The following is an 18,079-nucleotide window of genomic DNA, read 5'->3' on the forward strand; positions in this document are numbered from 1 at the left end:
CCTTATTCAATGGGCAGTTACATCTTGCTTCTTCTGTGGCTGGGCTGACCAATCTTTCCTTTTCCCAGAATTCTCCTGTTCTCATTGACCTGCCTCTACTTCCTGTCTGGTTGTCCCACCTATACTTCCTGCCTGGCTACAGCCAATCAGCATTTATTTAAAATATAATTGACAGAGTACAGACCATTGTCCCATACCAGTAGACTGAATGATGCAGGCTCTGATGTGCCTTGCCTTGCCTCTCAGCTCCAAGGAACATCACAATATAAAATACATGGACACAGAAAGGCAATCCCCTACACACACACACACACACACACACACACACACACACACACACACACACACCACACACACACACACCAGAGCAAGGTGTCTCATAGGCATACAAGGTGTGAAGCACTCAGATGTGGTGTCTGCTGAAGACTGGCTCCCTCCAGTGGACAGTCAGTGTAGAGTGGGAGATTCTACAGCATACAGCACAGAGAAAAGCTGCATCGCTATCAGCATGGAGCATCTTTCTGTCCAGCTTTGCTGTGCTCCATGCATTCCTGCGCTGCCTGCTCCTCCTGGCCCTCGCCATCAGCTCCTTGAATGGTTGCCTTTTTCCCTCCATTGTTCCAAATCCCAGGAAGGGTTTGTGACCTGACTTCCATCCCTCTCCTCCATCTTGCCCTCCTCCACATATCATCCTGCGCTGATCAGAATTGCATATTAGTCAACAGAGTTTTGGTGGTCTGGATTGCAGGTTCCAGTCAGCTGACAGCATGCATGATGGGCATGATTCCCCTTTTCCCTCATGTCTGGAGGGGATTTCCTCAGTCATCCTGTGGTCCCAAAGAGAACCTCCAATGAAAAAAAAAACTACAATAGTTGACTATCATAGTGAACACAGGGGCTCCAACCTGAGGGCACATGATATCTTTTGGGGGCATTGGATCAATATGTCAAGGACTATGTCCATTACTTGAACTTCTTCAGGATGAAGGCATAGGGCATTTGTTGTCCTGAGACAGGGTGAAATGCTCACTTGTGTCTCCTAGGTAGGTGCCCTGTGCTCACCAGCCATGTTCTGTGGCAAAGGGGAAAGAGATGAAGCTGTAACTCAGTTTCAACTTTTAAAACATTTCTGGCAGTGAGCATTGCTGCCAGAAAGGTCCAATGAGTGGACATATGAAAAGGGTTTAACATTGTGTGTGTGGGGGGGGGGGATGTGTATGGGTATTTGTGTGTGTGTGTGTGTGTGTATGTATGTATACCCCATGTACATAAATTTGTGAAGGCTAGAAGTTGATGTTAGATGTCTTTCTCGATTTCTTCTCCACCATAATTTTATTTCAGAGAGGGTTTTTTCTGGAACTTGCAGCTTGCTGATTCACTAGAACAGCTGGCCAACAAGCCTCAGCTTTTCCTGTGAATGCTTGGGTTCCGAATTCAGGTTCTTGTACATTCGCGAGAGGAACTTACTGACTGAGCCATCTTTACCAGCCCTGAAGTGTTTTGTCAGTGATGAGTACTTAATACGTTTTCAGTAATTTTAATAGTCACTGGGATTAGAGACGTCAGAGGAAATGTGGGATGCTGGGACTGCCAAGTATAAGGCAGCAGTTCTCAAATTTTCTCCCAAAGAATGATTCATGCATTTAAACTGGGCACGGCAGTAGGCTTGATTTTCCAAGGAATGCCTGTGTTCCAGAAAAATAGATAAGGAATGCCAGACAGATGAAAGAGGCCCAAGGTCTCTTGCCAAAGATCAGAGCTCCCTGGACCTGAGGACTGTGGCTAAATTGGCTCAGAGCCTGAGAGCCCATGTGACCTGAGTCAACGGCTGAGTTGTAATGACATCAGACATTTGGATTGCCATTGTCATTTTGGACTTTTCACCCAGACCACCCACAGGGCTCCAGTGGGTCATGTCAGGCCAACCCTTTAGCTTTGGCTCTGGCAGCTACTCTGCCCAGCTCAGTTGCCCTCTAGCGAGCAGGTGGCTGCCTATCTGTGTATTTCTCTTTCATGAGGCCTTGTGCAGCTGCTGTTGAATGTGGATGTAAGTCATCTTCCCCACTACTGAGAATGGGAAGAAGGCACGTGGTCAGATATAACCCTGGTGGCAGCTGGAAATAGTGAAGAAGAAACTTCCTGATTTGCTACCTGGTCTCCAGAAAGCATAGATGATAAGGGGCACAGAGCTGAAGACCTGACTCCCGGCTTTGTTGTATAATTGTCTCATATTCCCACCCTCTGACTGGGCTATACAACAAGAGGAAAAATTGACTAGGACCCCGTAGCTGACTATGTTCCACCCTGTCCTGCCCCAGAGAGGAAAGCTGAGGACTTAGGGCAGAAATAAGACACTTAAGGGATCAGTGACCCCTGTGTCTCACACAGTGGCCCCCATGCCTGTCCCCTGATCATATCTGTATCCCTAATGCCTGAGTTTCAGTTTAGCTACCTGCTAAAGAGAATGCATTGGGATTTGCTATGAGTCTTTCTCAAAGTTGCTTGGTACTTCGTAGAGCAGTGGTTCTCAGCCTTCTTAATGCTATTACCCTTTAATGCAGTTCCTCATGCTGTGGTGACCCCCAAGAGTAAAATTCTTTTATTTATGCTTCATAACTATAATGTGCTACTGTCATAAATCATAATGTAAATGTCTGATATTCAGGATATCGTATATGTAACCTCCAAAGGGGTTAAGACCCACAGGTTGAGAATAACTGTCATAGAAGAAATGTTTACACAAAACCAATTTTAATACAGAAATGTATGCAGAGGGTGCTTTATAAATACTGATGGCTACTCTTGTAAAAATGTCTTCTTCATGCCAGGATTTTAGAGTTTGTGTGCTAATGAGTTTAATCCTCCCGATAAATCTCTGTTGTTAACACTGCTTCTCTGGAAGTTATTATAAAGCTCTTAGTACCAATGTTCAGTGAAACGTGTGCTTTTCCCACAGGAGACAAAACCTATGGATCTGCCCTTTGCCCCTGCTGAGTCCATACCCACACCACTAAATGTACAGTATTGCTTGCTTGTTGTTCATGAAATTTTTTATGGTCAGGCTTCTTTATCCCTTCTTTTCCAGTGTGGTTAAGTGTGGGGTGTCAGAGCTGCAGAAAGCCCAGGGATTGTAGTACAGCCCTCTTGTGGTGTGGCAAATGATAGTTTTGCGGGGAAGATCTATGCTTGGGGGTCAGTGAGACAGCTCAGTGGGCAGAGGTGCTTGCGTGCAGATCTGATGATCTGAGTTCGATCCTTGCATCCCACATGGTGGCAGGAACGAAATAATTGCTGTTTGTTGTCCTCTGACCTCCACATTTTAGAATATGTGCTTTGGGACACATCCCTGGTTATTTGATAAACACCTGAATAGAAGCTAGGCATAGAGTTCTTAAATTTCTATCCCATTTGTGGTGGTGGAGACTAAAGCCCAGAGAGAAAGTGTGAGCTACAGAAAACATTATGATGAGCAAGTCTTGCCTCGGGCTACTTCTTGTCTTGGCTAACCTTTTGCTATGCCTAGAGCTCCACTACTATCAGGAAAGTCATTCCCTTATCTTGGGTGGTGCTTGTGGCCTATGGGTCAATACTGGTTGTCTCCTTATGAATTGGCATTGGCTATGGGAAATAGAATGGCTTTGTGGCCAGTACTATCCATCATGAACTGGGTTTAAGAAATCCATTAAAGCATGGTATGGGGTGTGGTGTAGGAAGTCCTTCTGTCTTTGTGTTGCTTTCGTTGGTTAATAAAGAAACTGCTTTGGGCCCTTGATAGGGCAGAATTTAGGTAGGCGGAGAAGACAGAACTGAATTCTGGGAAAAAGAAAGCAGAGTCAGAGAGCCACCATGGAGCTGCCAGAGTCAGACATGCGGAATCTTTCCCAGTAAGCCACTGCCATGTGGCTACATACAGACTAATAAAAATGGGTTAAATCAAGATGTGAGAGTTAGCCAATAAGAGGCTAGAACAAATGGGCCAAGCAGTGTTTTAATTAATACAGTTTCTGCATGGTTATTTCGGGTGTAAGCTAGCCTGGCAACAGGGACAAACAAGCAGCCCTCTCCTTACAACAGGGGTGGCCCTGGGTGATGAAGCTGTAGGTCCCCTGGGATGAACACGAACAAGACACAGTAAGCCAGAGGAAGAGGTGGCTCCAATCTCTATATCAGCCACTCTGCCAGGACACATACTCTGCTCTCACCATGGCTGCCTGATTGGTCACTTATGAAAAGTGACGGTAGAGCAAGGTTGAGCTTGGTTCATGAAAGCTTTAGCTTTGTGTGTAGACAGAAGGCAAACATGGGTATCTGTCATTCTGCTGCTCATCTCAGAGTAGTCTTAGAAGGCAGAAGTAGTAGAAGCATCTTCCCAGTGGATACAGTTTGGGGATATCTTCTGCTCACTTGTTCATGTAGAATGAGAGGAAGCCTGGGGTTGGAATGCAATCACTCAAGGGCACATCAAGGACAGCGGCATTGTTCTGAGATACGCATCGTCAGCTTTGGCCATTGTGTGGTCACCACAAGGTACTCAAAATGAACCTCTTGGCACTGCCTATGTACACGCAAGTTGTGTGGCAAAAGCAACAGTTCTGTGAGATTTCCTCTGGCAAACCACTTCCTTCCATGGCTGGCTTTCTTCAAGTGTTTCACAGAAGCACGCAGAGGTTTGCTGCTCAATTTTTTGATCACCTAGAACTACCCCTAAATCCAACATCATACCCAGCTCCAGCCTTTTAAACATTGAAAACTTATGCTTTAGCGAAGATCCCCATGGAACCGAGTGGGGCATGCTTCTGCGTGCCTTCAACTCAGTCATCAGAATTTCCCTGATGCAGGCCGTTCTTGAATGTCTGTTCATCTCATGGCCTTTAATGAGGCAGAGACTTTAATGGTCTCCTTTCCTTTGCTTTTGTTCTTCGAGAAGACTGCAGTGGTAAAAATAGGACAGGGTTGGAGAGCGATCGCCTCTGGTTTTCCACCTCTGTAATCCTTAATCACTTTTAATTTCATTTTCAGGTCAGTCCTTTGATGGGGCCACTTACTCAGACCATCTGATATGCTAATAATAGGCCATAACAAGCAGGAGGTAGGAGACTGAATCAGCACCAGAGAAAATGATGCAATCAAGAGACTCGGTATGAGCTGCTTGAAGCTGGTGACGGTGGACACAGCACACTGGTTTTTTTTTGTTTGTTTGTTTTGTTTTGTTTTGTTTTTCGAGAGAGGGTTTCTCTGCAGCTTTTTTAGAGCCTGTCCTGGAACTAGCTCTTGTAGACCAGGCTGGCCTCGAACTCACAGAGATCCGCCTGCCTCTGCCTCCCGAGTGCTGGGATTAAAGGCGTGCGCCACCGCCGCCCGCACAACACACTGTATTATAGTTCACTTTTGAAAATAAAAACATAGCTGGAAGCGGCATACTCTAAAGGAAACAGTGAAAGGTGCAGCATAGTAAATAAGCCTATGAGCCAGCAAATCGTAATTCATTGTCATTGTGAAATATTAAGTACTGTGCATACTTTACACACTGGGGATCCATTCCCAAACACTTACAATAAAATGATATTCCAGAGAAGAAAGCCACATGAATTTTGTTGTTGTTTCCCTATGCATATAAAAGTTGGCTTTAGAGTCTGCTATAGTCCATTAAATATGTACTAGTATCATGTCTGAAATCAGTGTGCATACCTTAAAAACAGTCTTATTGCTGGATGGTGCTAATAATTACTAGGTCCTTCATTGAGTCGTAATCGTTTGTTGCTGATGGAGGGTCTTGGCTGGGTATCAATGGAAGCAGACCTATTAGACTGGCCACTAAGTATTGGAGTGGTTGGAGTAAGCATATTTTGATTTATTCATTTTTATTTTATGCATATGGGTATTTTACCTGCATGTGTGTCTGTATATTGTGCACATGTGTGCCCTCAGAGACCAGAAGAGGACATCAGATCCCTTGGGATAGGAGTTACAGGCAGTTGTGAACCACCATGTGAGTGCTAGAAACTGAACTTGAGTCCTCTGGATCAGCAGCCAGTGCTCTTAACCACTGAGCCATCTCTCCAGTTTCCCTGAGCCAACAATGAAATTTGCCATGTTGACTTTTTCTTTCATGGAGTATTTCTCTGCAATGAGTAACTCAGTTCAATAGTTTGTTCTATACAGAAGATCTTTAAAAATTGTTCAAAATCAAACCCTTGTAAACCTGTGCCATGTTCTCAGCTATGTTCATGTCAGATCTTAAAGCCCCTTCTATCATCACTTCAACCATGTTCCCAGAATCTCCACTGGAAGCTGATTCAAGGAACCATGATACTGCCAGTACTAGGTGTGTCTCACTGCACATGTTCTCTTGGGCCCTCCCCTCCTGTGTGCTAGGTGCAATTGCCTGGAGCATCATTATGTGGCTTGTGACTACTTTTGTGGTCATAGATAACATGATGACTGGTTGGGATGTTTTGTAAGGGATCTTATAAAAGAGAAACAAAACCACAACTGAAGTAAGAGGCATAATGCATGCTTCCACAAAACAGCATACAGCACATGAGGATATACTGACCCCGGGGAAATAGAATGGGCTAGTCATTGGCACTGACCAGCCTCTGGTATTAGTTGAAACAGTGTTGGAGCAGTAAGAGCGTGCTTAAATTAGTCATAGGAGCCGGTTTATCTAATGCATGGGCCCCATGGCAAGGGCTCCTGCCCACCAAGATTGATGTAGCTTGCAGCTTGGCAGGCTAGTAGCAGAGGCTAATGCTGAGCCCTACTGAGGGACTATCCATCCAGAAACCTAACCAGCTACAGCAGAAACAGTGCATCTGATTAATGTATACAGGTTCTACCCTGAAAGCAGCAATGACTCATCTTAACTGGAACAAACAATTTCCAGGTGTGAGTTTGCCATTTTTGACTCCAGTATCTTAGCCTGCACTATTTCTAGAGATTAATTGACATAATGTTCCACTTCACATCACTGCAGAATACCAGGCACACTACAGCTAATGAGGTGTGTCCCTGGGTTGTGCTTAGGGGATCCATGGTTCCTGCTTAGTACCTACTTTTCCCTGGAAGCTCCCAGCGAGAGAGCATAGTAGGCAGCCTGCTGAAAATATAGTTGAGTGGAAAAGATGGAATCCATCTTGAGAATCATTACATACTTCAAAGTCATGACAATACAGTATTGTGTGGTATTGTATCCCTAGTAGTAAAATCTATGATCCAAGAATCAAAGGTGGAGACAAGAGTGACCTCACTTTTTATCTTTTCTCATGACCCACTACAGGTATTTATATTTTCTGCTATAGCTGATCAAGGTGGTGGGGCTGAGAAATCTTGATTCATAGGCAAAGAATACATCCATGTGTGCTGGAGCATCTCATGAAATATCAAGTTACAGCTGTGTTATCACTTGGCACTTGCAGGTCAACAGACCTAGAGACAAGGCCGGTGGTGGGCCCTGGTCGTCAGAGGGAGATGGAGCTGGCCCTCTTCATTGGGCATTCTTGGCACCTGGGTAGAATGTTTATCTATTTCCTGATGTTCCTTCACTCAAGCCTGGCAGGTGGATATGAGCAGCTGCCACAAGCTGGCCTTCAGAAAAACAAGATGACCGGAGGTTCAGCCCTCATGCATGGGGGCCTTAGTCAACAGCACAGTCAACCTGCCTGGCCTAGCTTCGGTGTTGCTTGAGGCTGGGTGAGCTGTGGGATGAGAATAAATACCACTACAGAGCAGCCACAGTGGTGGGAAGCAGACTGAAGCTCAATCTGTTGACCTTTCTCTTGCAAGTTTTCTGGAGGGCTGGAGCTAAGAAGACTTCTGGAATTTTCTAGATCACATATGAGCAAATGTATTTGAAGAGAGATGAGGAAGGGTCCTAATGGAGTCTGGTGTGCTGCCAAGGACTAAAGCTCACCTTCAGCATGTGAGCTGCCAGCGGTTCCCTCTGTCTCCACCATAGGATCTTCCCCTGAAACCTTGAGCCATGACAAGAAAGGACGTATATAAGAGCCAGGCCCCACATTTTGGGTTAGCATCATCCTGGTGCTCTCTGTAGGATTATCTAGCTATGACTACATCATGACAAAAATTCTACTTTCCTCACATTCCAGCACTCTGCCTGAATATTATCATCTAGAAGTTTCCTTCCCAGAGAGACCAATGACAGCCCAGGTGTTGGTTGAAGTCTGTATAGCAGAAGGCTTCAACATGTACAGTAATTTATACATCAGACTCTCTGTTCCAGAGGTAAGTCAGGCTATGATCTGCTAGAGGAGAAATGGATTCAAAATCCTTCAAAAGATAGGAAAGGAAGCTTGGTATAAGGGATGTGACCAAATTGTATTCGGTCCTTCACATAAAAAAAGGATTGTTACCCTTTGATCTTTTATTCTGATGTCTCTTTGGTATTTGACTGGATCAGGAGGGTCTATGAGTTTGGTGTTCCCAATGGACTGTCTGATGGCCACTTCATTGCTTCTATGTGTCTCCTGGGCATGCACTTTGCCCTGGTTGGTGTTGAGAGTTGGTCTGCTAGGCTATAGAAGAGATAAGGGGCTTCTAAGTGATGTCAGGGCCATGGAGCCCTTACGTAGTTGTTACTAGATGCTGTGTCACAGAAAAACTTCCATAAAGGTTCAGTATAAGATAGAATAGGAATTCCAAGCCAGGCAGTGGTGGCACACGCCTTTAATCTCAGCACTCAGGGAAGCAGAGACAAGAGGATCTTCGTGAGTTCGAGGCCAGCCTGGTCTACAGAGTGAATTCTAGGACAGCCAGAGATACACATAGAAACCTTGTTTTGGAAAAAAAAGAAAAAAGAAAAGAAAAGAAAGAATGAAAGAAAAGAACAGGGATTTCCAGGGATGTAGAATCCTCTGCCAGCCTTTCTTGCCCCTGTGAGTGGAGCTCATGATATAGCAAAGAGACAACTCAGTATGGATGATTTTTTACAGGGTTGTTGGCCAGAGTCCTTAGTTTCCTACCCAAAAGATGGTATCAGACTAATATGATAAAGACCCCAAATAAGTAAGAGAGATCACTTGTACTTATAAACTGAGATCACCCACCTCCCCGACGTCATTCTTCCGAGTGCCTCATGCTGACGTTTTTATTGCCTTCTGCCATGGTGACCATGGTCCCAGGAGAGTTTGACATGATGATGTCTCTTGGGGCTATGCAATATAGTGACCCTCTGTACACAGCCTAACCCAGCAAGCTTCAGGCCCAGGACTAGCAGTTTCAGATGATACAGTTATACAAGCAAGCAGCCATGACCTTTTCAACCCTTGGGGACCAAGCTGGTCTCTATGGCTAGACACTAGAGTCATAGAGAGATGCTGGTCTGTCTGACATAGTGAAGGAGAACGCAGATTTGAGTTGCTCACCCAGGAATTGGAGCCTCGTCTCCTTGCAGCTGACTTCTCTCAAGTGTGTAAAGTTGGAATCTAATGCTGCTCTCTTTAGGCTGCTGTGTTAGAGAGTAGCTGTTATTGCAGCTTGGTGGAGCTTGGAAAGTTTCTGTCACTGGTTTCTCAATACGCAGCACTTCATTTGGCATTAGACTCCTCTTGTGGTTTCTCCTTCCCTGTCTGTCTACCAGAGATGCTCCCCATACACACACAGACACAGCTTCTTGTCTACCTAATGTGATAGTGTGTCAACTGCTTCTCCCTCTTTCTCTCAATATTCCCACCCATAGCCACCTGTTTTTCATGAAGTTTCTCTGCCATGAACCTTCTCTTCTCACTAACTGGAAACAGTCTATGTTCTGACCAGGGTAACGGTTTACTGACCAGATTATATCTGCTTTCTAAGAGGAATTAGTCATAGCTCCCATTTATTCTGAAAACTACCCAAAGTGGGATGATAAAACATTATGCTCACCCTGCTTATCACTCTCTGAACTTCCCACCATGACAGCCTGGCCTCCTGCTCTTTCCAGGGTTTCCTACTATCTTGGACATATATACCTAGGGGAGGTACCCAGTGAATTGGACAGACATCATTATCCCTTATTCCTAGGCATTGTCTGAAGCAATGACTCTTCCCTGCCTGGACTGCAGTGCCTCCTGGAACTCCCACTGTCTACTCATCTACACATCTCTTAATCTTGTGATAGCTTATCTTTTAATACAGACAAAATCTAGAATCACAGAGGAGGGATGCCTCTGGTTTTATCTCTGCAGGGATTTCCAGAAAGGTTAAAATGAGGAGGAAAGATCTACCCTGGGGGAGGGGCAACACTATCCCTAAGCCAGGGGCACAAACAGGAGAAGGTGGTGGAATGCCAGTCTGCATCAACCTTGCATCCTGACTGCAGAACCAGGGAGCTCAGCTGCCTCGCTCTCCTCTTGGCTGCAGGTAAATGTGCTCTTGCCACATTGCCCACTACAATGGATTGTGCCTTCAAACTCCAGCCGGAATAGGCCTTTTCCTCCTTAAGATGGCTTTGGTTAGGTAATAACCTATGATGCCTTCATCCAAGTCCAGGTCCACCTGCCTTCCTGTGCTTTCCTTGTCTGCAGTGTCTGTGTGGTCTGGGTTGCAAGACAAAGAAGTAGGGTCATGGTGGAAACCTACTGCAGACAGTTGTAGTGGGTCACAGGGGGGATTTGGAACAAGCATGGCATTCTATCACTGCGGAGGGCTCCAGCAGAGCTACTGACTGAGGACCATGGAGTGGGGACCTGGCTGACAGGAGCAGGATTCCCAGGCCGAGTGCAGGTATAGTGGGGGGGGACTCCTTCAGAGTGACTGTCTCAGTGTGTGTGTGTGGGGGGGGGGGATCTTGCTGATAGGAACAGGAATCCTAGGGCCAGAATGGAACATCTGGATTTCGATAAACATCTGCTGAAGAGTTATTTTGTGAAGAACACAGCCCCACCTCACAAGCAGTTCTCCCTCAACTGCCATCTTTAGCCCACCCCACTTGCATGGAATGTCCCACAGGAAAACACAACTCAGTCATGATAAAGGTACACATGAATTTTATGAATGCCAAATCAATTCACTTCCATTTAACACCATACACCTTACATCCACAATAACAGTATCCTCCTGGAAATACAAAAATAGACTTCCACAATGGTGACCTTTACCAGGTAAATGGGGAGGAGACCTCAAGAGGACTTAATCTGGACTCACAGAGGGATAGGAATCTCCTCAAGCTCAGATACATAGCTCAATAAAAACAATTAAAAAGGCTCAGGTATTAAAAATGATATGTAAGAAAAAGTTGTAGTGAAATATGTTATTACATATAATTAGTATATACTAATAAAAATATGGTGGTTTAGCATGGTGGCACATTCCTTTACAATCCCAGCACTTGGAAAGCAGAGACAGGTTGATCTCTGTGAGTTTGACAGCCTGGTCTACATACTGAGTTCTAGGTCAGCCAGAGCGATACAGTAAGACACCATCTCAAACAAACAAATAAACAACAAAAAGAACTGATACCCATAAAAATATGCTTTAAAACTCCAAATAGTTAAACATAACAAGTTTTAAAATATTAATATTTAATTACTGTATATTAATTATGCAAAGCAGTGCATTATATTATGACATTTTCACACATGTCTATAAGGTGTTTTGATCATATTTACTCCTGTATTATCCTCAATTATTCCCCCATCCTGTTCCATCCCATTCCTCAATAATCTGGCATCTTTTAAGCCCCCTTTTAGGATTTTGCATATTCAAGAAATTACACAACCTTTCCGAGTCTGGCTCATTTCACAGAACATAATGACTTCCAGTCCCACCCGTAACGAAATGAGGGCAAGTCCTTGGGGAATGGTGCTCAGATGACCCGAGAGCACAGCTTAGGAATGGGGAATAAGTCAAGCATTTGTGTTTTAGGCTGTGGTTTAGTCTCAAAAGGTGGGATGGTTTATGGTTTCGGGGTTCGGAGGATTTGGTCAAGGTACTTTGTGGCATCCTGCACCCACTTATGCTTGGGGTCAGCACACAAATCTTTGCCCAACTTGGTCTTGAAGCTGTAGAAAAGAGCAAAAAACAGTCAGGGGGATACTCGGAAATTTCTCCTCTTTCCTCCTCAAACCCTCCCAAATCATTTGCTAAAGGGTGCTGAGGTCGCTGTGGTACAATGGGCAGAGGAAGGGTGGGATTCCAGTCTTGGTTTCTGTTCTTGAAGGCCCAGTAAATTTATCTTTTTCTCTTGGACCTGAAGGATCTGGCATGGCCAGGAAACAAATTCGAGGCAGAGAGCTGGGTGGGACTCAGTACATTGTGCTGTGCAAACTCATGGATTGGGTTACAGGTGCCAAGCTGTCTGATTCTTTAATCAGGACAAAGCTTTGACTGTTTGCCTTGGAAATGAGTTTGGGGCCACAGGTTTGTGTGTCGGGGTGGGGGATGGGGTGTCTACTCACACTATGGCTTTTAGAGGGCATCTGCTGTTGGTGATTTTTTTGTAGCTCTTCAGGAGTTGTTTGGGGATCTTCTTACTGGCCATCACAAAGCAGCAGGAAGCTGGGATAGACCCTAAATTTTGGAAGAAGGAAATGGATAGGAAGAATGAGCCATCTGTGATGCATGGCTGTATTCAAACAGGGCTTTGTAGGAAGAGAGTTAGGAAGAGGTAAAGGCACATCCTGGGTAGAGGTAAAATCACAAAGCCCTGTGCCTTTGATGTGGGACACTACCCTGCCCATGGTCCTCTGCACAGTGGGGAGCCATCAGCTCTGACAAGATGGAGTGGGCATTACATTGTTAAACTGTGGTATATTGTTGAGCTCACTGAGAAGCTGGCCCCAGAAGCAGGTTTACCCTCCCTTCCATTTCAGTCGAGCATTTTTACATCAAGCTTTCCCAAGACTTGTCTGTCGGGGGATGACTGTCCAACTCTGTGACAGTGAGGACAGAATGGCAGAAGAGAGCACAAGGGACAGTAAGGGAGTCTCAGACAACAGCTGGAAGGGGGACTGTCACTAACAGGACAAAGCAAAGCTTCAGCGCTGGCCCTGGAGAACTCGAGGGGGGGGGGAGCGGGGGGGAATCCAGCTGACTGCCTCAGGGGCTTCCTCAGCCAGTTTCTGCTGGTTTTCATGCCCTGATTTGATGGTGTTACCTTTCTCTTATATATTCTCTCCAGGGAGGGGCACTCTACTCTGCCCCTGGGAACACCAACTGACAGCTTCAACAAGGCTCCCTCCAGTCCATTTCTACTGGGTGTTTTGCGCACAATGGATCTGATGGTAAATCCCCTCTCCCATGTGTGGTGTGTGTGTGTGTGTGTGTGTGTGTGTGTGTGTGTGTGTCTTTATTTTTACTATTTCTTTGACTTGGTATGTATTTAAAAAATGTACTCACTGATTCAGAACTTCACGTGTTGTTACACAGCCCACTCCCCAGACCACACGGCATATAATTGGCACTGCCAGCAGGATCTAATAACAGCCATTTCTGGTTTAAAGGAGTGACCATCCTAAAAAGTGAAAGGAAGGCCACACAGGAGACACCAGTGATGGAGGGAGTAAAGATACAGCCATAGACACCTAGCTTCCCCTGTGTCCACTGCTAAAACAAGGGAATGACCATCTCCTGTACCTAAAACTACAACTTCAGGGTTCAAGTGCAAAGATTTTTGTCTCTCTGTGAACTTTTCCTTTGGCCTCGTCTTGTTTACAGAGTGTTCATTGATCAAGGTCATTGATTTCCCTGCAGGCTCTGTTCACAGTGCTAGAACATTCTCAGGATGGTAAAGACCAGAAGGGAGAAAAGCAAGCAATCCAAGTGGTAAGATGGTTTGCCTGAAAACAACACAAACAAACAAACAAACAAAAAGAAAACAAAACAAAACAAAAAACAAACAGCCAGACAAAACTCCGAACCAAAAAACTTGGTAGCTTAGTAATATGATCCTTCAGGTCAAGAGAAAAAGATAGATTTACTGGGATCATGGTGGTCAGGAGTTAGCAGCTTTTGTCTGCATTACTTGAAGTTTTAGGCCTTAGCGTCTGGTGCACGCTGATAATTGATGAAGGACCAAAGAAACTAAGCAGAATTTAAAATAGAAAGATGGCGAAGGGTCTGATGTCTTCTGAACGATTTATGGAAGAAAACACCCATTTAACCTTTTAAGGAGTCAGGGAGTATTTAAGGAAGGCTTTGCAGACAAATAAATAAATCTCTGGTGTGCATAGGTAATTATCAGGAGACGGGGTATCTTTCAGGGAGAAAGTGTAAGCCCTCAGCTGGTTTATTGTTTTATAGTGGGCCTTACTTCCTTTGGAGTTTTTAATGTCTTACGGAACTTAACTTTGGGCAGGTGAAATCAGTAACATTATGGAATTTGACAGCTTGCCCCTTTTAAACTGACCAAAGGTGGGCATCTGAATGACTGTCTTCGTTGTACATTTTTTGTTGTTGTTGTTGGCTGTTTAAGACCATGTGGTTAACCACAGAGAAACTTCTTTTTCAGTCACAGGATATTCCTTAGGGGTTGCCATGGGTGCTGGGAGAAGCCTTGGCTCCGTTCATTCAGTTTGTTTCATATTACTTGTGCTCCCTGTAGGATGGCTCAGAGCCTGCTAACCATATGGCTTCCTTCAGAAGCATAGAAAACGTCCTTCTCTGGCGACTGGCCCTCTGTCAGGGTATGTACTGCTTAGAGCCCAGTCTCTGGAGATTCCCTGGCCTCTCCAATCAACAGGACTGCTGATTTGAAGGGACCCCAACATCCAGGTTCTGACTGTCCCTGGAGGTCAAAGGCTAAAATACTGGCCCTAATTTCCTCTGCTCTGTGCTGATGTAGGTCTCCAAGTTGTAGTTGCTGGACACCCAGGAGGGCAGCCTTACCATTCCTATTTTGTTAACTTTGGTGTAACATTCAATACAGTTTAGGCAAAGGAAATTTAAAATAAATGCCGATTTTGCTAAAACATGATTTTCCCAAGTGTAAACCAGTCTAATAAAGTTAGCAAAAGACACAAAGACCTTGCATTTTTGGCTTTCAAATCAATTTTTGTAATGTTGCCACAGCAGATTGTAGAAATTTTAATAACTTCCTGGTATCAAATCCACAGTATTGTTGTTAAATCCCATCCTCCGTGCACCTTGCACAATTCACTCAGACATCGTGTGATTTGGATTTAAGCTTTTTTTTATTGTCTTATCACTTAAAATCTGTATTTATTTTTTAAAAATTTACCCATTTAATAAAAAGATAAAATCACATAGCTGCATTCTTTTAAATCCTCCCTTTTATCTAGTTACCTTAAAGTTTCATTTCTATAAATAAGAATTGAATTCAAATTATATACATGTTATTGTGTAACAAATTCACATTGCTTGACCACCATGCTCACTTCTTTCTACTGGGTCACCCAAAATATTACCGTACATTTGTCTTACAATGTATTAAATCAAGCCACCTTTTTTTGTCCCCAAATAACAGAGATGGCAGTGCCATATAACAACATGCAGCCGGGCGGCGGTGGCGCACGCCTTTAATCCCAGGACTCGGGAGGCAGAGGCAGGCGGATCTCTGTGAGTTCGAGACCAGCCTGGTCTACAGAGCTAGTTCCAGGACAGGCTCCAAAGCCACAGAGAAACACTGTCTCGAAAAACCAAAAAAAAAAAAAAAAACCAACAACAACAACAACATGCAGACAATTTAAGGGCTGAATACACTGTACAATATGTTGGTAAATTGTTATGTGTTATTTGAGCTCACTAGAAGCTGTCTCTGAAAGCGGACTTGCTCCCCCTCCAGGGTTCTTCAAGATCTCTTTGCTTGGAGATGGACTAGCCCTCCCCCCCCAACTCTGCAACAGGGAGGAGGAAACAGACAGACACACAAGAGTGAAAATATTATTCCCTTATGAACTATTAAAAGGTGAATTCTTGCCAACAGAGGTTATTATCACTTATCCCCTGATATGAAAGTGCTTGTCATGGGAAAGAGGAGCCAGATGCTCAGCCGTGGGAAGCTCATCCATGGAAGAAAACACAAAAGGGGAACTCCCTATTCCTGTTTCCAAGTCAGTTTCATGTGAGTGTTATGAGCCCGCAATTTAGCAGTGTGCTTTCTCTTACTACCCTCTCTTTGGTTTGGAAGCCTCATCTGAGGGAATATATCTGTTGGGAACCCCCTTTAATTAAGGGACTTCCCTTGTCAATGTCAGCTGAAGGTTTTGAACACTAGAGTTAGTTGTTACTTTGCTCTCTCCCTCTCTCTCTCTCCCTTTCTCTTTCCCTCTTGGCCACTTTGGTTGGCTGGAGGTATTAATCAGTTTGGCCAGTGAGGGAGACGATAAAATGGCACGCGATATTTCTGAACTTGCAACTGTTGCCGCCAGAGAGCCTTGAGCGAGCACTCTTTTCCTCTGCTGGCCCCTAACCAGCCTGGGAAACCCGAGCATACAATACAAAAGCTGAGCATGTGGCATTATTACAATTTGCTCTAGGCCCTTGTTAGATTTGATTTAGATTAGCATGCATAAGTTCACACCCAGGAACAAGAATCATCCCAAAGACAGGAAAAAGAGGTAAGACACGAACACCTACAGCACGTTCCTACAACAGAGTCAAGGTGAACTTGTGTCTCAGGAATCCCCCTCCCCATTTTGCCCACTGTTGTTATCTTAGAAATCTCCAGAAACTCTTCCCCTGAAAATACTTCCAGGTCACCACTACCCAAATGCTCACTGTGCCATATATCCAGACATGGTGAGGTGCTGTCTGTGGATGCACTTGGCAGCTGCCTCAGTGATCCTTTCCGGGAGAGAGAGAAAGAGAGGGGGTGGTGGGGAATGTGGACCAATGTCAGTTCTGGCTGCTTGGCTGGTCGGGGTTCCTTGCCCCATCTTTAAATTGCAGAGTTAGCAGAGAGTCTCTGAAAAGTCCCGTCATCTGGATTGAGAAATGGCTGGTATCCCTCAAAGGAAGGAGGGGACTTACCTGGGTGAGCCAAAACCTGGGAGGTGAAGGCAGTGACCACAAGCAGCAGGCACAGAAGCCCCGTGGAGATCTGCATGGTGGAGGGAGACAGATGGACGTTGGTGCGTTGATCTCAGCTTCTCTGCCTCTCTGCCTCTCTGCCTCTCTGCTCTGCTGGCTATCCTGTCTACCTTTATAGGGAGCAGAGTGGGTGGAAGCTTCCAGAGAAGACCTTTGTCTGCACAAGGTCATGAGGGAGGGGTTTTGAGAAGCGGAACACAAGCCAGCTCCTGGACAGATAGCAAGACAGAGGAAATACAAACTCATGGGTGGGACTTGGCATCTGCCTGTGGATGGAACTGAAAAAGGGAGAGATTATGAAATGTAATTTATCACCATGCAGTATGAGAAAGAAGTCAGGGAATGGCGTGGAGAAACCAGTGGATTTTAAAGAGTTCTCCTTGGTCTCTGGGCTTACCTGGTGGCCTGTAGGATTTTGGAGGCACAGAAGGTCCCCACAATATGCCCACTCAGGTGCAGAAAGAGTTTAGCGATATAACTCTGAACATTGCTGCACGTTGGTGGATAAGAGAACAAGGCATTATAATCTTGCTTGGTCTTGTTATGTAATCCCATGGGACCATACAGTTCCAGGCCCCCAGAAACTTAATATCATGGGAAGCAGCAAGTGTAGGAACAGCTTGGAAAACTAGGTTCACACTTGGCTTGAGCTACACACACACACACACACACACACACACAAAGAGAGAGAGATACACACAGAGATACACACAGACATACACACACAGAGAGAGACAGAGACAGATAGAGAGAAAGAGAGAGAGACAGAGAGACAGAGAGAGATACACACAGACATACACACACACAAAGAGATACACACACAGAGAGATACACACAGACATACACAGAGATACACACACACACACACACGCACCCACAAAGTGTCTAGCAACTCAGTACCACCACCTGTACCAAGCTATGTACACATCCTCCAAAGAAAGCAACTGGTTCCTCTACTCTGATAATCCCTGCCATTTCCTTAGCATTTCCATGGTTAGCAACTATTCAAATGCTTTCTAGTACCCAATCTGGAACCAGGAGCAGGGGTATATCTGGCTTGGATGGGTAAGTCTGTCCCCAGAATGAACTTTTA

General features: G+C 44.9%; 1 protein-coding gene across 1 annotated transcript; it reads right to left on the reverse strand.

Moving 5' to 3' along the window:
- Nucleotides 1-11,403: 11,403 nt before the first annotated feature.
- Nucleotides 11,404-17,109, reverse strand: LOC119812598 (eotaxin-like). Its single transcript, XM_038327363.1, has 3 exons — nt 16,927-17,109; nt 12,396-12,507; nt 11,404-11,999 (listed from the first exon to the last, which is right to left on the reverse strand). The coding sequence occupies exons 1-3, from the start codon at nt 17,000-17,002 to the stop codon at nt 11,894-11,896; spliced, it is 294 nt and encodes a 97-aa protein (XP_038183291.1). The 5' UTR covers nt 17,003-17,109; the 3' UTR covers nt 11,404-11,893.
- Between the last annotated feature and the right edge of the window lie 970 nt (nt 17,110-18,079).

The sequence above is a fragment of the Arvicola amphibius genome, chromosome 4 (assembly GCF_903992535.2).
Source record: "Arvicola amphibius chromosome 4, mArvAmp1.2, whole genome shotgun sequence".
Classification (NCBI taxonomy): Eukaryota; Metazoa; Chordata; class Mammalia; order Rodentia; family Cricetidae; genus Arvicola; species Arvicola amphibius.

What these genes read in the sequence shown, in the direction of transcription:
- LOC119812598 (XM_038327363.1), bottom strand. Translation starts at nt 17,002, where the DNA reads ATGCAGATCTCCACGGGGCTTCTGTGCCTGCTGCTTGTGGTCACTGCC. An exon ending in CCAGGTTTTGGCTCACCCAG is followed by an intron (nt 12,508 to 16,926) that starts GTAAGTCCCCTC and finishes TCCAAAATTTAG; the next exon opens with GGTCTATCCCAGCTTCCTGC. An exon ending in TGCCCTCTAAAAGCCATAGT is followed by an intron (nt 12,000 to 12,395) that starts GTGAGTAGACAC and finishes TCTTTTCTACAG; the next exon opens with CTTCAAGACCAAGTTGGGCA.